At 37.4% G+C, this 18,179-nt stretch overlaps 1 protein-coding gene across 3 annotated transcripts in view; it reads left to right on the top strand.

Annotated features, from left to right (window-relative positions):
* DCDC2 (doublecortin domain containing 2) overlaps nt 1–18,179 on the top strand; it is a 72,705-nt gene that overhangs the window by 15,650 nt on the left and 38,876 nt on the right. For 2 of the 3 annotated variants that reach the window (XM_054817243.1, XM_054817245.1), the window contains exons 3-8: nt 1,928–1,942; nt 7,072–7,148; nt 7,263–7,394; nt 12,169–12,315; nt 13,453–13,507; nt 15,971–16,172. In XM_054817243.1, the coding sequence (XP_054673218.1) occupies nt 1,928–1,942; nt 7,072–7,148; nt 7,263–7,394; nt 12,169–12,315; nt 13,453–13,507; nt 15,971–16,172 (628 nt within the window). The remainder of the gene's footprint in view (nt 1–1,927; nt 1,943–7,071; nt 7,149–7,262; nt 7,395–12,168; nt 12,316–13,452; nt 13,508–15,970; nt 16,173–18,179) is intronic. The other variant, XM_054817244.1, reaches the window with a different exon arrangement.

Raw genomic sequence — 18,179 nt, 5'->3', positions numbered from 1 at the left:
CATAGTTCATTTCTGGCTCATCTATGCTTTATGTGGGCTGAAAAGTTTGTGTACTGCCGTGGTGTTGTGACCTATTTACGTAAGCCTGGAAATCCGGTCAGTTAATAGCAGTTTGAGTGGTGCTTTGTATCCATACCAGTAGAAAGGCTAGTAGTCTCTTGCTCAAGGCTCTTCTGTACTATCCAGTGTACCATCTAGCAATGCAAAGTAGCCAGGGGAATGTAGATATTCAGGTTAATTAATGCATACGATAACTAAAATGGTTTTGTACTGACCAAACACCTCAGTGAGTTTGACTCTGCATCTTTCATCAAATGTATAAAAATGCTCATATAAAAAAAGTTGCATTTCCATGAAATAGGTAAGATAAGATGTTTCCTATGCTGTAATAGCTTTAGAAACCTTATCGTTCTAATTTGCTTTTGATCACTGAACCTTGAACATTCTTTTCTTTACACATCATCACAGGGTGGTGATGGTGTGTATAAATGGGGTTTTGGTTCTTTTGACCCCAGTTCTACCCTAGGGGAATGCAAATATTTGTTCTCAATTTTCCTGGGCACATTGATTAACAAACTTGCAAAGCCATGGGTCATTGCATGAACTGATAAATTTGGAATGTGACATTGTGTTGAAATATTTAAAACTTCAAAAGGTTAATTATGAAGTGACATGAGTAATGAGTGAGATGTTCATAGTACCCAAGTCTATGTTAATACAGCAATAAGAAACACCAGCTCTTAAACCTGTATAAATCAAACCAGCACAGAGCACTTCATTCAGGGAGGTTATGGGTTTTGACTTGTTTTGCTGCCATCCAGGATAGTTTTATAAATACATGTAAACCTGTAAATCTTGCAATTATTCAGTTGCCACCTTTGACGGGGGGCACTTCTGGTAAGAAAAGGAAATAAATCAGATAGTCATACCATTTCTTAGCTATGGATAAGTAGCCTGTGTCTTCATGGCAGCCTGTGAAAGTGCTGCCATACCTCTGTATTTAGCATGTCTCTATTTAATATGCACTGGAGGGAAAAGGAAAGCTAAGAATGGCATGTTTCTATTTGAAACTACTCTCAAGTGCATAAAAGTCACCTTTTTAGAAACTAAATATGCAGTGTGGTATGTTCAGAGAACAATTAAAATACTATTTAATGAACTGCATAGTTTTCTGATATGAAAGGATTGATTCTCTGAAGTGTCACATGCCTCTTGCAAGTCCCGAGTAGCCAACAGGAGGTTGGGTAGTTTACTGGGTCTTTCCCACTTTCCAGTCTATATTTGAATAATAAGAGTGAAAAGTATAACGTAGCATTCATAGAAGCAAAAACTTTATGCGTGGAGATCAGCAAATAGGTTCACACCAACCAAACCGAATGCACATTATTTTGCTGCATCTCCATTTTAGGGATTATGGTTTTTACCTTTTACTAGTTAACATATTTCTGAAGAAAGAAGTGAAAACCGTTCTTTTTTACCTGTTTATTTCAAACCAGTGTGTGTGTGTTGCTCAGAGTCCTTAACGAATAGCCTTTCTCAGTGATGATTTCCTTGTAATGTCATATATGTAACATTCTGTTCCCAATGTAAAACTTCTTTGACTTAGAAGCATTACACAAGCAAGCCCATCCATAATGTTCTAAAAAGGAATAACACGGTTTTAGTTGATCTTCAGTCTTTCATGTGGTCAGCTAAACATATACACAATAGAAATTTTTGTATGAAAATTATATTAAATTAGTGTATAAGTATATGCATACACACACATTATATACATGCATACACATGTGGATAGGCACATGCTAATTCAAAATTGTTTTCTTACAAAAACTATTTTTCATATGCATGCATATGATAGTATGATTCCCTGAGGTAATGGTTTGGCTGCTGATCTTTTTCTTTTTTTTTTTTTTTTTTTTGCCAACAGTCAACAGTGGAAGATGTAAGTACCTAAAGTGGATTGTGCAATGTGTTGTACGTGTTTGCTAAGTGTTTTGTATGTGTTTGTTAAACATTGTTAATATTTAGCATATATTTTAGTATAAGGGAAAAAATGTATAGAATGTTGTTATAAAGCAGCTGTGAAGCTGTGGATTTTTTTTACCATGTTTCAGTTAGATGTTGATCTGCATCTTGGCTTTGTATTTTCAAAGGGATGTTAGGAGGCACTCAGCTACAGCTAACATTCAGCAACACAAATTCAACCACAGTGAATTATGGCTGAAGGTAAAAGCTGGGCTCTAAGAGACTCTCTGTAGAATGTATTCCAAAATCTGAGTGTTTAGAGAGATCTCAAACACTGCAGGTTGATCCCCACTCCCAGAATCTAACCTGTGTTGAGTTTAGCTGCCTTGTTTTTTCCCAGACTCTGCAAGGTGCTCTGCAAAGTTATTTAACAGGTGGTAACTCCTTTCTGAAGCAAGAAAGATCCATGCTGCTGTTGGTATAAGGGACACTGTGGGAAATAATAAATTCTTTGTGGAATAGAAAGGTAAAAATTATGGTGGTTTTGAGTGTCTGTGATCCCATGGTGTATTTCCAACTATGTTTAGCTCTTGTTGCCTTGCAAATTCTCATTTAATTGATTGCCTCCAGTTTACTTAAAGTTCCCTCTGAGTTTCAACTGATAAAATGCTTTCTCCTTCCTCCTCTAAATGCTTTGTGTTACTGCTGTATGTTGTCATGTAATATCTCAGATGAGTATCTCATCACAAATTATGAAATGTTGGCAACATTTGTCAGTAGGATATGGAAGGCGCCCTTGATTGGGTCTTTTCAAACAAACTGAAATTGTACAAAATTTAAAGATAAAATCATAATGGAGCCAGACCATTGATTAATGTAAATCTGCTTACAATTGCTGACGTAAATGGGAAAGTGCTGATTTACATCAGCTGAGAATGCGGCTAGTGAAATTAAAAGAAAACAGAGGGTTTAGGGGGCTAGTGATGCTGGTCTCTTAATGTAAGCACAAACTTTCACCCAAGACCACATCGTTGTTAATATGTAACTCTGCAGTGCCAGAGGGGTCAGGCTATTCCAGACACTGCAACGCTGTGGTACCTCCTACAAACAAAATAGGAGCAGAACCACTTATTCTTTAATTAAATCCTGGATCACGTCTTCCACTGGGGTGGTTTGGCATAACTCCAGATTCTTCAAAGGAACTAGATTGATTTACAGTGGCTGAGCACTTGGTCTGTTATTAAAGTATACTTCTGTATATTGAAATTATGTGGCTTGCTTTTCATAACCTTAAATAGTTTAACATTGGTCGGACAGAAGTTGTTCTCAACTCTATGAGGTAGTAACTTGAAGACTGTGCCAAAAAAACCTCCCAAAAAACCAAACCCCAGAAAACCTAGGACAGTCAGGTTAATTAGAAGAACAGTGTATAGGGTGGTTTGTTTGTTTGTTTCTCTTTTCTTAAAATCACTGCAGTACAGATTTAGCCAAACTGTTTATTAAGAGAGTGGCTTAAGAGCAGGCTAGGGTAGCTTGTGCCAAGTTTTTGTGCTGCTGTACTTGGAGAGCTTGATGTATAATGCTGTAGCCAGGACATTTATTGGGCATCTGCAAGAGTTCTCTTGTGCATTGTGGAGTACTATATTATACTATACTGTAGTTGCTTGCATGTCTGCTTCAAAATTAAAGGTGTTGTACACAGCTTATTTGCAGCACCCCTGTGCAGGCACTTCTCTCTGGGGTTTTTGTTTGTTTGTTTGTTTTTAATTTTCTTATAATTTATATATTTATTTTCTCTTTTCCTCTCTCTCATTTGCAGCATCAGTGTCCTTGTGTCCTGGATGAATATAAAGAGTTTATCTTTCTTTTGGCCCCTGAAGCAAATCAGGTGTAAAACGTGCCTTCAGGAGGCAAGGAGTCCTAAAGACTTTAGTCATTTCTCCTCTTCCAGACAAACAATTATAGCCTAAACATCTGCCTAAGAGTATGTGGGACCCCAAGGAAAGATACAGTATGCTTGCCCCCACTGTTCACATCAGGTGTGGCAAAAGACTCTTCAGAGAGTTCTGTGTCACCGTAGTTCAGCATCTGCTTCATTTAGTCTGGGCTACTGTGTTCCAGGCTCCCAGAAACTGAGGTCTTATCTGTGCACTGTGTTAAGTACTTGTGGGTGTTTTAATACTGTCATAGTCATCTTAGTGTTTCCATGCACTGATTTTTGTGGTGTTACATTAGCAAATGTAATATTGCACTAACATTTTTTTCACCTTTTAATACAGGAGGTACATTTATTTAAACATGCTTAGCAAAACAATGGAAGTTTGTATTTTGTTCTGGTTTAGGTAGAAAAGACAAATATCAAGTCTCCACCCAAGCTGGTCCCGTCTTATAGTCCCCTGCAGTTTGCTTGTTTAAGAGCCGGGCTGACTTAGGCCACAGAAGGCTTAATGACTCTTTGAGAAAGTAACCCAACAGACTTGCAAGCTGATGCTACAGTATCTATTATTGGCAGAAATACAATCCTTTGAATAATAAATGAGCCCTAACATCTGTCAGGTTGCTTGTTTTCTCAGGGGCCCACTGATTGGGCTGCATGCAATAACATGATGGCCTTCTGAGGAGCCTACATCAAAATTAATGGTTTCATCAGCTTGCAGGAACAACTAAATAATTGGGCACAGCTGGGACTATCCTAAAGGGCTTCTTTATGCTTAGCAAATGCTTTCTAACTAGTTCCAGTAAAGCATGGATCATTGAAACCTGGGTGTTGCAGACTGAATCAGAGAACTTGGTTTGATAGACTGTTTGGAGTGTGTGAGAGTATAGGTATCAACAGCGTAAGTGAGCATTGGGAATGGAAAGGAATCCATTTTCAGAAAAAGTGATATAAGGCTTTGCTAGTTACATATATTGAAAACTTTATAGGGGATTGGCCTGGCAACCTAGAAGCTGGTGACGTAAATGACAAGTTATACTCTGAAAAATGTGCTTTGAATGTTTCTGCAAGACTGGCTGAGCTCCTAAATTATTTGGCAGTCTCCAAAAATTTCTTTGCCTCCCCTAATGAGCTGTATGATAACAACCTCTTACTCTCTTTCCAAGCCTGTAGTAGCAGGTGTGAATCTTCCACCTGAATCAGAGCACACTGGAATTAACAGCAAGTCTGTGAATTGCAATTACTTTAGGCATTCTTGGGCATTAAGGCATAGCTTATGTACAGTCTACTATAAAATTTCTCATTGTATGAGACCAAGACAAACAAGTATCTAGGACATAGATCTTAAGGAGTAAACGTGCTGCCTAGAAATTTGCTTGCATGAAGGGGAGGTCCTCAGCCATTCCAGGAGCCTGCTTTCTAGCCTGGTCCACAAGCATTGCTGGCACAATGCAGCAATAGCATCTTTCTTGCTGTCTCTCCTCTTGTAGAAGTCTCTGGCCAAAATATCCCTTTGCACTGAGTTTCAGATCATCATGCCCCTACTGCTGCTAATTGCTTCTGTTTAGTCACTTTGCTGGGCAAAAGCTAACTCTGCCTTCCTCCATCCATGACCAGTGTAGGCCTTCATGTCCTCTGAGTCCCTCAGAAAACAGAAGATTGGGAGGGCTACGCTGCTCACAAGGGCTTTTGAGAAAGATGGGAAGCTGAAGTGAGTTGAATTCAGAATAGATACTGTTCTTTTTCAGCAGACATTGAGAAAAGATTTTGTTCAACAGGTTTACCTCTTACTGTTTTTCACTTGAAGTGATTGTATATCAAGGAATGCCAGTTTTGCTTTTGTTTTGTTGGTTGCTTTTTCCCCTAAGAGAGCTATTTTAGCTCCAGAATTTATGTGCTTGATGCAGAATTTGCTGTGTGAGGTTCTTTGGGTTATATGGGGAGTCAGATTTTATTGTTTTAGTAATCATTTTTAGCTAATTTGAAATATCAGGTAGGTTGAGCGCCTCTCTTGCTTTTTTCATTATATACAAGAGAAAGATCTGGAAAGCAATCCTATCAGTACTAAATGAATTTGTGTGAAAATCCATGTAAAGACCTAAAGCACTGGAGCCCACACCATTTTCCATAAAATAAATGAGACATATTGGTTAAGTTAGCACAGAGTGTGATAAAACTGCAATACATCACATCATTAGACTGCTTTACATAATGACTGGAATGTTGCCACTTTAAATAAACTTTGTACATCTACTTGAAAGCAGATCTCTCTATATGCTGGCTATTATAGTGTTTTTCAGAAACGTAGGCAACTTGTTAATGCATGTACTGTGATTTCTGAATGTTTCTTTGGGTTTGACACCTTATTTTGATTTGCAAATTATGAAGAATTAACAACATCTTTCTAATGGTTTTGGAGTTTGGGTTTATCACTTCTGTTTTTTTTTCATTTGAAAGTGTGTTTATAAATGTAGTAGGGAATGCTAGGTAGGTGGTATTGTGTAACTTTCTGTTTGGTATAATGACATTAATGTTGAGCCACCTGATTGATCTCAATGCAATGTCTGTTCAAAAGAGTACAGGGAATAAGTAGCTGGGAATTAAATAGCCTATGTTTTACTCTGAGAGCTAAAAATCTGCAGTTGCCCTCACCTGTGAGTCATTGCTCTAAAATGAGCATAGTATTCAACAACCTTTATAAATCACTGATGGATTTGGATGTAAACACCCATACAAGAGCAAAAGTACATATTACATAATAGCAGAAAGACCTAGAGATAGCATTTATTGTTAGAAAGAGAAGATGGTTTCATTGCCTGTGTCACAGTTATGAGCAGTAAAGCAAGAACAGCATTTGGGAGTGTTGCTTTGGGTCTCTAGGAACAACAGCTAAGAAGTCACCAAAGATGTCCATACAATTCTGAGCTCTTAGTGGAAATGTTGTACCATGCTGCACTGTGGTATACTATGTTGTGATGGTTGTTCGACATGTATATAAACCTGCAGCAGTAATAATATATGCTCTGTAGAAAGTGAAGTTAGAATGGAATAAAATGTATGTTTTAAAAACAGGAACTGCAGATACGTTGCCCCCCTTTCTGATGGTGGTCAGGGCAAACTCTTTCCCAATGTGAAGACTGAGTGATTGCTAATTCTTTTTGTCCTTGCAGGTCAAGCCAGTTACTCACAGTAGAATCACTGTGTCAGCACGATTTCGAAAACCACTACAGGAGCCCTACACTATTTTGTAAGTAGAATTCTCGGTTAGTGAACTGCCATTTCGGGGGGTGGTGGTGTCTTAAGTTCAGATGAGTTTTGTTTAAAATGCTCCTCCAAATTATTTTACTTCACTTTATTTCAGCCTGATTGCTAATGGAGACCTCATTAGCCCTGTAGTGCGCCTCCTCATTCCCAGGAAAACACTGAATCACTGGGATCATATTCTCGAAATGGTTACAGGAAAAGTTACCCTCAGAAGTGGAGCTGTTCACAGGTATCAGGAAGCTGAATATTTGCAAGATACATTTGATATGTGTAGATATGTTTTTAAAAATCCATAGGTAGATATAATGGATCATTCCTGCTTCACAGGAAATTCCACTATAAGAAAATTGAAATACATTGAAACACTGTAAAATGGAAATACATTGACTCCAAGTAACCTTCACATTTCATTCCAACTGCTATTTAAAAAAACCCAAAACAACCCCAAACAACCAATTTGTTTCAACTGTTATTTCTTGGTTAAATATTTAGTTAACAGACATGTAATAATACTATAATAATGCAATATATTTAATATTAATAGTTAAATTACAGGTCAGAATAAAATAAATGATCACAGTAAAGTTGATGTTTGGAATGTGCAATAATAGATGCAATCCCTGTTACCTTTTAATTTTGATAGTTCTTTAAATCCATTGGGGCAAACAATTTCAGGGAAAATATCATAGATTCTTTAGGTTTTGAAGACCTGTGCTATGACTAGGATGTGCTTTATACTCCACCAGCTCAGCCTCCTAATAAGAACCAAGGCCAAAGTTGTAGTTGGGGGTTTGCCAGTTCCAGTATCTCAGCTAGTCTGAGTTGTGGTATCCCAGGAATAGGAGGTGACCTCTTGGATAGGTAAGTTGCAGTCCCTTAATGCTTTTACGATGTAAAATAAGCTCTCTGAAATAGGATCTGGTGGTGGTTGTAAGTTTTAGAGCAAAATGATATACACAATTTCCATGAGAAGCATTGCAGTGTAAGCAGGCTGCCAGGGTGTATACAGGGAAATTACTGACATTCCAGTGTTGCCCCATGCAGAGCACATTACAGAAATCCCTTCCTCTAGATGGGAAAGGGCCTTTTGTGGAAAATCATTCTTCGCGGCTTACGCAACGTCTGATGCTAAGCTGCGAAAATCTTTCTCAAATCAGGGAAAATAAAGTACTCTCTCAGTTCTTCTGATTGCTTTCCCAGAGCTGATACAGACGATAAAAGATTAAGGTAATGCTATCTGTTGACTATTAGCTCTCATCTAATTTTTCCCCTCAGCCCTGCATTTCTTTGCTCCTATTATCTGGCTAGTTAGCACTTTTACTTGCAGTAAACTTGCACACGTGTTGCAGCTTTCTGGATCTAATTCGTGGCTAGCGTAACTCAGAAGTGAGCAAAGTAACAGCTGTTTACAACGTATCAATTTGTTCTGCTCTCAGGTTGTTCAGCAATTTAAAGACCTTTCACACTTTATTCTCATTACTCGGTGTCACTCCTTGGTGAAATCGAATGATGTACATGAAAGCATAAATCATTCTGTACGTAGCTAGGATTGCTTTTAAGAAGTTCCCTTCAGCGCTCAGTTTTAATCCTTTAAAAAATTAGATAATGTACATGACATTTTGAATTACTGAATGTTTTCTTTTTTCTGGTTTTCTATTAACCCAGTTTTCATTTTCTTTTCCTTAAAATGCTAGGAGTACCTATCAAATAAAGTGATCGTTGTTCTTTAATAAGTTATACATTAATTGTTGGGGTTTACTGAAACTATGTTAGTATCCTGTGAGACCACTGATGCTGGGAAGATATAATTTCTCATTAAAGAAGGATAAGTGGGATTATGAGAACCTGCATTATATACATGGCAGGTTAGGGGTTTTTTCCATGTTATTAAAAGACATGCAAAGCTGCCACATCTTACGCAGTTTCACATGTGGCTTTTAAAAAAAAAAAATTTGCTTATCCCAATCAGAATAGGGATGTAAGTAAGAAATATAAGAGAGGAGAAAATGAAAAAGTAGCTTTTCTGCTTGCCAGATTGTGCGTGGGGATGGGGTACGGCTACCTGATGGGCAGGTACGTGGTGCTTCAGCAGCTGGGAATTTATTGATATTGGTCCCACAAGAAGTTGCATCTTTGCTGTCTTCTTTGTCAGCTTATATGCTTGCTTTGCTTTGGTTGCCACTTTTTGGCTTGGATTCAGGAGGGAAAATGGAAGTCCACTAACATAGAATGATAGAATGGTTTGGGTTGGAAAGGACCTCAAAGATCATCTAGTTCCAACCCCCCTGCCGTGGGCAGGGACACCCTCCACTAGACCACGTTGCCCAAAGCCCCATCCAACCTGGCCTTGAACACTTCCAGGGAGGGGGCATCCACAGCTTCTCTGGGCAACCTGTTCCAGTGCCTCACCACCCTCACAGTGAAGAATTTTTTCCTTATATATAATCTAAATCTACCCTGTTTTAGTTTAAACTCATTACCCCTTGTCCTATCACTCCATGCCCTTGTAAACAGTCCCTCTCCAGCTTTTCTGTAGGCCCCCTTCAGGTACTGGAAGGCTGCTCTAAGGTCTCCCTGGACCTTTCTCTTCTCCAGGCTGAACATGCCACAGGACAAGCCCTAGGTCATCCCCCAGTGACCATAAGAAGTGACCACAAGGACATCTTTGTTGCATAATACTAGCTAGAGAGAACCCAGGTGGTCTGTGAATGGTTGTGACCAGGTGGGTGGGTAGAAGGTTTCAGAAGTAAGTGTCACAAAACTTGTGTGATGCTTGTTAAGTCAATAGTTATTTATTTGTTTGAAGTTCCATTTTTTAAAAATGCATTTTTAATTTCACTTTCATCTTCAGTGACTAATTATGTTTGATTTAGATACTGTGATTATTATTTTCAGGATGAAAAATACAACTAGAGATTGCCAGATAATCCATAACATTCTCAGGAGTTATATTAAGCAAACAGCTCTTGTACATTAAAAATAACATTAAAACACAAGCGAAGTGAAGGATCAGGAACAAAAACCCACAGTCACGTTTGTATGTACCTCTATATACCTGCAGCACCATAGAAATATATAAAACAGTTCTTAAATGATGGTACACTGATTTGCTGTTTTTTCCCCCCTGAATTCCCCAAAACAAAATGTAATCTAGCAGAACACAGTGAGATTAATTCAGAAGTAGGCTTCTTGCTGACTTTTAGATTGCTTGCTTTATTTTCATTGTTTGTGTGTAACTGATGTTGTCTGCACGGTAGTGAAAATTGCTCTTAGAATTGCTTGGCATGCCTGTGAAATGTTTGCACTAAAAAGTTAATATAAGTAATATAAAGGAGGTGCTTCAGAGTTAGCATACTTCTTTGCAAGGAAGCAGAAATGTGGTCAAGATTTTAAAAAGCTGCAATTTCACCTCTGAGAACTTGCAGTCTTTGCACTCAGAAAACCAAGGTACTTCTGTATGGCAGGAGACACCTAGAAAATCAAGGTACTTTCATGAGGGGAATATAAGAAAAACATGGACACACTGGAGCAAGCACAGCAAAGAGCCACAAAGATGAAGAGCTTGAAGATACCTGTCATGTGAGGAGGGCTGGGAGAGCTGGGACTCTGCAGCCTGAGAAAGCTCAGGGGAATCTTGTTAATGTGTATAAATACCTGGTGGGAACAAGTGAAGAAGTCAGAGCTGGGCTCCGCTCAGTGGTGCTCAGTGACAGGACAAGAGGCAATGGGCACAAACTGAAATACAGGAAATTCCACTTGAACAGAAGAAAAAAAAAATTTACTGTAGGGGTCATCAAACACTGGAACAGGTTGCCCAGAGACGTTGTGGAGTCTTCGTCCTTGTAGTTATTCAAAACACACCTGGACACAGTCCCGAGGAGTCTACTCTAGTTGCTCTTGCTCTGTGCAGGGACTAGGCGGTCTCCAGAGATTGTGTCCAACCTCAGCTGTTCTGTGATTCTGGTTCTATAACCTGCATAATTTTTTTTTGGTCTTTATTCAAAGTTGTGCCAATATGTGTATGAACTTAAGCAGATTTTCTGTATTAAATTGAGAATTTTTGCACTTTTTAAGTCAGGGGTGTTCTCAAGGTAGGCTCTGTTCTACAAGATTCATTGTATAGGTGTATATATAATTTTATATCTCCTTGCATTGTGTTGAAATTTAAGAGTAACACATGCAGTAACTCCTGTAGAAGACTTCTAGAAAGGCAATTAAGATAGCCATTCAGCATTCCTGCATTTAAAACTTAAATGCAAAACTGTTAATGTTGAATTTTTAATTAAATATAGATATTGTTGAGTTTTAGAATATGCTTCAGAGGAGAGAGCTTATTTATTATTTATTATGGATTGTTTCCTCCTTCCTCATTGTTTTGACTGTCCTTAAACAAAATCACAAACTTGACAATGAAGTAATTGGGATAGCATAGAAATAATGTGTTGACCACCCCTGCCCTCCCCCTCTTCCTCCAGCCCCTAATGCATTTCTTCCTTCTCAGTAAAGTGTACAATCAGAAATTATTATAGTAAAAATCTACCTGGTGTAATAGATATATTGACTATTGGTATTGTAGGTGCCTAAGATACACAGCTGCTTCTTATAATGTATCATTGTATTTCCTGCTACTCCCAGCCTTACCCCACCAGGTACAGCCATGTTCCAACTATCTGAACCCATGGAATAGATCCCTTCCACAGTATCAGGGGAAAAGGCATTAAAGACCTTTGAAGTACAAAGTAATTTATTTCATTTTAGAAATTATGAGAGTATTTAATCTGTTATAGCACTTCATTAGTTTTATATAAACTGTGATTTAGGTCATTATTTTGCTCTGTCTTGTCTCTTTTGTTTATGTAGCAACTGATCATTGTATGGCATCCACTGTACTTTACCGGGTATCATATCTGGAAATTCAATATGATCTAGTGAGTTTAGATTAACATAGCTTTCAATGCTCTTAATATACCTAATTGAATGTTAAGCATTTTTATATTTCTCAGGCTTTACACTTTAGGTGGAAAACTTGTTCAGAATGGGTCAGACTTGGAGAATGGGCAAATTTATGTTGCAGTGGGTAGAGAAAAATTTAAGAAGTTGCCCTATGGTGATCTGCTGTTTAGCAAATCTGCAGTGAGAAGGCCACAGGGGTAAGTTCTATACATGTGTAATATACTTCTCACGTGCTTGTGTGTGTCAATTTTTTTACAAAGTAGCACCGGTAAAGTACAAAATCATTCTGAGAATGAAGGGTGGATGGATGGGTTAATATGGATGCAAAACATTATTGACTACTTCTGACAAAGTTGAGATAACAAAAACAAAAGAGAAAATGGAAATTCAGAAGACTATTTCACCTCATAAACATGCCATTGATCATGTATCACAAAATTAGTGTCAAAGAAAGGATTATTTTGACCTCATTTAGGGGGTTTTGTTGTTGTTTTTTGTGGGTTTTTTTGTTTTGTTTTGTGGGGGCTTTTTGTTTGGTTTTTTGTTATTTGTTTTTTTTTTCCTGGGGTACATATATGTACAGCTGGATGAGTTTGAGTGCAGCTATACCAGTCTAGATCTACTCTTGCTTGGTTATGTTTTGTGGAATACATACTCCCTTAAGAATGCTTTATGTTTGGGTCCATTTTTTGAGGCTATTATTATCACATAATAGAGTCCTGAACTGGAAGTCTGTAAGGAGAAACTTGGCCTTTTAGTATCTTTGGAAAACATGAAAATTGGGAGCCATTTCACTGAAATAAATGGAAATTTGTCCCACAATTGCTGTACTTCAGAGAATTTGTCCCATATTCTGCATGTAAACTGAGGTGTAATTTATATATATATACTTTTTAGTGAGCAATTGTAGACAATGTGAACAACTCAAAAGTATTTTGGGAAACAGTATTTGCAACAAATGAATTTAAGGACAGTGAAAAGCTGTGTTGATCAATTGATGTAAACGGTTATGTTGAAATTGCTGGAACTTTTCTTTATAATAGTTGTAAGGATCTTTCACACGGTAATTCACTGAATACTGCTCTGCAAATATTTTATATATAAAGTATGCATTGTGGGGAAATGTAATGCATTTGTTTGAATAAGCTAATGATTATATGTTTAAATATAGTCTAGTGAACAGAAATGAGTGATTCTTAGTAAAAACATGCAGTGAATAAAACAATTAACTCTGTCGCCATAGCCGACTTGGTGTTATCTGACTTGGTAATAGATACATAGTGTCTGTGATAGTGACAGTGTACACGATTATAAGATACGGCTTATTTCCGCAGTTCCAAAGTCTCTGTACTACCTCCGATTGTGGGATCTCGGAAGTCTAAAGGCAGTGTAAGTATCAAGTGCCATAATAAAGTTTGTTTCTAATTTTGCTTAATTCTGGCAGATAGAAAGTCTCTGTCCTTTGGGTTTTAATTAAATCTGAAGAGAAAAATTCCACAGCCACCTGGTGGTATGCTTATTAAAGCTTGGTGAATCTGTAGCTATTTGCAGTGTCAATTAGACAAAAGAAATCTGAGAAAATATTATTGCAATAATGGCTGCTTTATTTTTTATAAAACCTTCAATAGTAAAGATCAACTGCTGCCTTTGTGTATTTATTTATTTATTCAAATTATACACCTTAAGGAAAAACACAGAACCTTTTATAAAATGTCTTGCAGAAAATGGTATTTCTGCATGCTGAGTCTGAATAACGCCATAAACCAGTTTCCTATCTGATGTGTTTTGTCCTAGCTAACCATTAAATACAGATCTTGAGCCTCCACTGCTTTGTAGCCTGTATAGCTGTTTATATGTGTACAAAATGAGTTCACTGTGGCTTTAAACTATGCCAGATCAGAATATAAATATCTGTTTGCACTAATTATGTACAAGTGCAGTTTACTGTACAAGACAGTGGAGAGTCAGACTCACAGTCTGTCATTTTGATTGTGGTGATTGATCATGTCCATTCACTGATTACAAAACAAAAAGGCCTGGTGCCAGTAAACAAAATAAGCAATAAAATATACAAGTCTCTGTTGCATTCTGTTGAAATTCAGTAGAAGATGGAACCTCAGTAAAGAACATACTTGTAAGTGATGTTTGTTTTTAAAATGTGAGCTTTGCAATTCTAGCATTCTTAAGAATAACTCATTAACAGTTTAAACTTCTTGCCTCTTCTACTATTACTTAACAGCACATACAGAAAATTATTTGATATTCACTTTTATTCCATTGGGATTGTAAAAAAAGACCAGTGCTCAAATATTTGACATGCTGATAACAAGTGTCAAAACTTGAGGCAGGAATATGCATTACTGCTCTTAAATATCTAATGCAACGCTTGAACTGGTATAGATCATGCAATTGTTTGCTTCAATTTGATATTTACACTTTTTTACTATTGTTACTTGGGAGTAACAGTTTCCAGTTTGAATTAGAAAAGGCTGAAATTTTGCCATGCCCTCATTTCTCTTTATACAGAAACGATAAGTGGTAGTTTTGATGGCATTGGTAGATAAATGATAGATTAGATGGTGAAAGCTAGATGGCATTTAAGTAAGATGTTTTAAACAGAACTGATTTCTTCCAATTATATGACAACTAGAAGAATCACATAAAAATATAATAACGTATGCAGGATTTTGTCCAGGACCTATTTTTATGAATTATTTTAATTTTATATAGGTATTACCTTTTAACTTTAGCAGTGAGGTGAAAATAAATTGTCCCTGACCATTGCAGAATGAAAGGCCGTTCTGGTGGACAAGTTCTAAAATGACATGAATTGTTCATGCAGCTACACTAAGCAAAACAATGAAGTAGAATATATTTGTCTTCCATGATTTAGCTCACTTGGTGATAAGGTGAACAGTTGCAGATACTGATAAGGTTTTCTGCCCTATCTGCTTGAGTATTTTGTTGTTACATGGAGTGTTTTGACAGAAGTGGATTAGGAAGAAACTGCATGTGCTGTTAGACTGGAAAAAGTAGGAGGCTGACAGCCTCTAATGGGAGGCAATGGTGAGGGTGTTCAGTTGGTAAAGTAGTACGATAGAAACAGCACACTAAAGGGCTGCTATATACAGTTCAGGTTTTTAAAATGTTGATTGTGAACAGATTTAGACTGAAGAAAAATCTGTATAAATAATAAAATCTCTGGCTAGTACACCCAGGATAATATGTACATCAGAGCTGTAAAAATATAAGGACCAGGTTTCTGGTTCTGTTTCTAGATACACCACAGAGCAAGCAGAGGAACTGATGGATGTCCTTGGAGGTAATTCAGAGGCGATGTGTTGGCAGACCCCTTTCTAAGTGTCCACTTGGCAGTCAGTGTTACTGCCACATGAAGCCTGTCTTCCTCTTCAGCTGCTTTTGACACTTAGCAGATTAATGCCCATGTCTCATTTACGCAGGCAATCAATTATTGACAAGTTATATATGTTACATCTTGTGACTTCCCACACGTATGCATAGATGAGATATAGCTGTATATCATATGTGTGCATGTATAGATTCACTTAGCTGTTCTTTTCATCAAATGAAGCGCTATTCCTTAAAATAAATGCGTTATTTTCTTCTGTGAGTTGTTGAGGAGCATTTAATCAGTCGGATCATATAGTAAGTTGATGTGATAGTTTTCTGGATAGTGTAAGATATTGTTTAAGTGTACTGATTGTAAATTAATATGCTTTTTTAACACCTTATACAAATCCTTAGTATTACAAGGTTGAAATAATATTGAAATGAAAAAAAAAACCAACTTTGTCGTATTCATCATGGATAATTACATACACTTCATTTCAGGGAAACGATCGGCAGTCTAAATCTACCGTTGGATCCAGTGACCCAGGAGAAAACAGTTCCTCACCTCAGCCTCCCAAAGGGAAAGACAAAAAAAGCCAGAATCTAGAGGATTCTGTGTCCAGACGACACTTTTCTAACAACTCTGCAAAAGTAAAACAGACAGTAAGAGTAAGAGCTTCCACAGGAGTCCTTCAAGATACTGGTCAGTACCAAGATAAACACTACTGTAGCATAGTAGCAGCATATCGTAGCTTTTGATCTTCAGTTAAAACAGTGCAACAGTGGAATAATATGCTTGTATAGTTCTTGAATTGCCCGTTTACTCTGGCTAACTAAATTTACAGAAGTTCTTTCTGCTCAAGAAATGTACCTATGTGTAACCACTACATTTCTGGCTTCATTTACATGCCACAGGAGGCTGTGTATGATATTTGGTATGCCTAGGAAGTTAAACTAATATGGTCCTATCTTTATGCTTTTGATAAAAGCATAATAGACAACATATTTTGACCATTTTCCCACTGTTCTGCTCAGCAAAAAAATGAAGAAAAGGAGCTGGTCTGCTCAAAGAACATCTCGCTCTCCCTGAGGATCCCTGGTTAGCTACCTGGTTCTATATAACAAAATGACTAGACCCTGGGGGAATAACACAAACACGAACTCCAGTTAGCCAATACCTCCTGTGACTAATCATACAGCAGGACTGCTGGAGGCACTTTCAGAATTTCTCTCCCACTGTGCTGTGACAGCAATTTAGAAATTTAATCATAAACATCCTCTTTGAAGAACTGCTTTTCTTATCTTATGGTGTGATATTTCCCCTGCGCTCCATATTTTTCTAATGGCTAGAAGACTGTCTCCTCGCTACAGATATTGCTGACATGCTAGGATGGCTATTTTTCCTCATTAGTTATAGTTCCAAAAGTCATTAATACAGGGCAATTAATATCTGCCAGGAGAAATAAATTATATTTTTCATAGCATTTGATATTTCTTCTCACTGCTGTTTAAGTGTTAATAATTGTCTGCAATAACAAATCGTGGCCTAAAACTTCAGCATATGTCATCCAACAGCACAGTTTTGTACCTCTGCTTGTCTAGAATCATGAGTTGTAAGTTTACTTTGAGTCAGGACCAGGTTTATAAATTTGAGTTTTAAAAGATCAATGAAATACAATCTTTTATAACATAATTGTCTTTTCAAGAGTAAGCTTGTTGAATTTCAGGTTTATTTTAGTCTTGATTCAAATACCATTCTATCCTTTTGCTGGTAAGTGGACATAATTTTAGCCAACTCTTTTACTCTTTTTTTTTCTTCTTACTGTAGAATGACAATTATAGTGAAAGTGACTGGAAACATTTGTCCTTTATAACTGAATATACTCTTCTCCTTGAAATTATCATGGTGTATCTCCACTATTTACAGATTGAGTGATGTATGCTAAAAACATGAGGGAGAGACTACCAGAGCTGACCTCTCAGAAGAGGCCTTGCGTGCTTGGCTTACCAGTTTTAAAGGCTCAGAATCATTATGTAAGACGCAAAGATACCATGGATACCCTCAATCATTGACATATTTTCTTTTTTTTTTGAAACAGATGCTTTGACTTCTGTTGGGAAATGCCAGTACAGAATTCTTTATACAGAGCTCAAAATCCCCATGTTGTAATCTAGTCTCCTGTTCAGAGTACTGAACTGCTCTGAACCTCTACTTGTGACTAGGCAGATCTCGGTCAGACCTCTTACATTAAGAACAGCCAAGCCACGTAGCTTTTTCTGATAGGTATAGTGCCATTATGGTGATTTTCTATATGCTGTTTTTTCTGGCCTGAGGATTTTTTAAGTAAAGTTTCTACAGATGTTTCCTGGAAGCAAATGGACCCCTCTTGCCAAGGTAAGAGAAATTTGTTCTTTGCCTCTGTCAGCCTTGCATTAAGTTATCAGAGTTTTCTGATTGCTTTCTTTCATTTCCCAGTGGAGGTAAGAGTACTAGAAGAACCAATAGTTTCTCTGTCCTTTCAGCAAGCAGTGACTAAGAGACAAATCTTAGTTCGGTAGGTAGCAGACAAATATAGGGAGATATTTATCTCTCCATATTTAGCACTAGTGCTGCTTCACCTGCTGACAGAAATGATTAGAAATCAAGTTTATTGAAGAAGTGACTGCTTGCTTCTCACTTCGGCTTTTCCATGCTTTGTGAATCTTGCAT

Source organism: Grus americana, chromosome 2, assembly GCF_028858705.1.
Source record: "Grus americana isolate bGruAme1 chromosome 2, bGruAme1.mat, whole genome shotgun sequence".
In the NCBI taxonomy this organism is placed as follows: domain Eukaryota; kingdom Metazoa; phylum Chordata; class Aves; order Gruiformes; family Gruidae; genus Grus; species Grus americana.
This window is presented reverse-complemented; position numbering and strand designations above follow the sequence as displayed.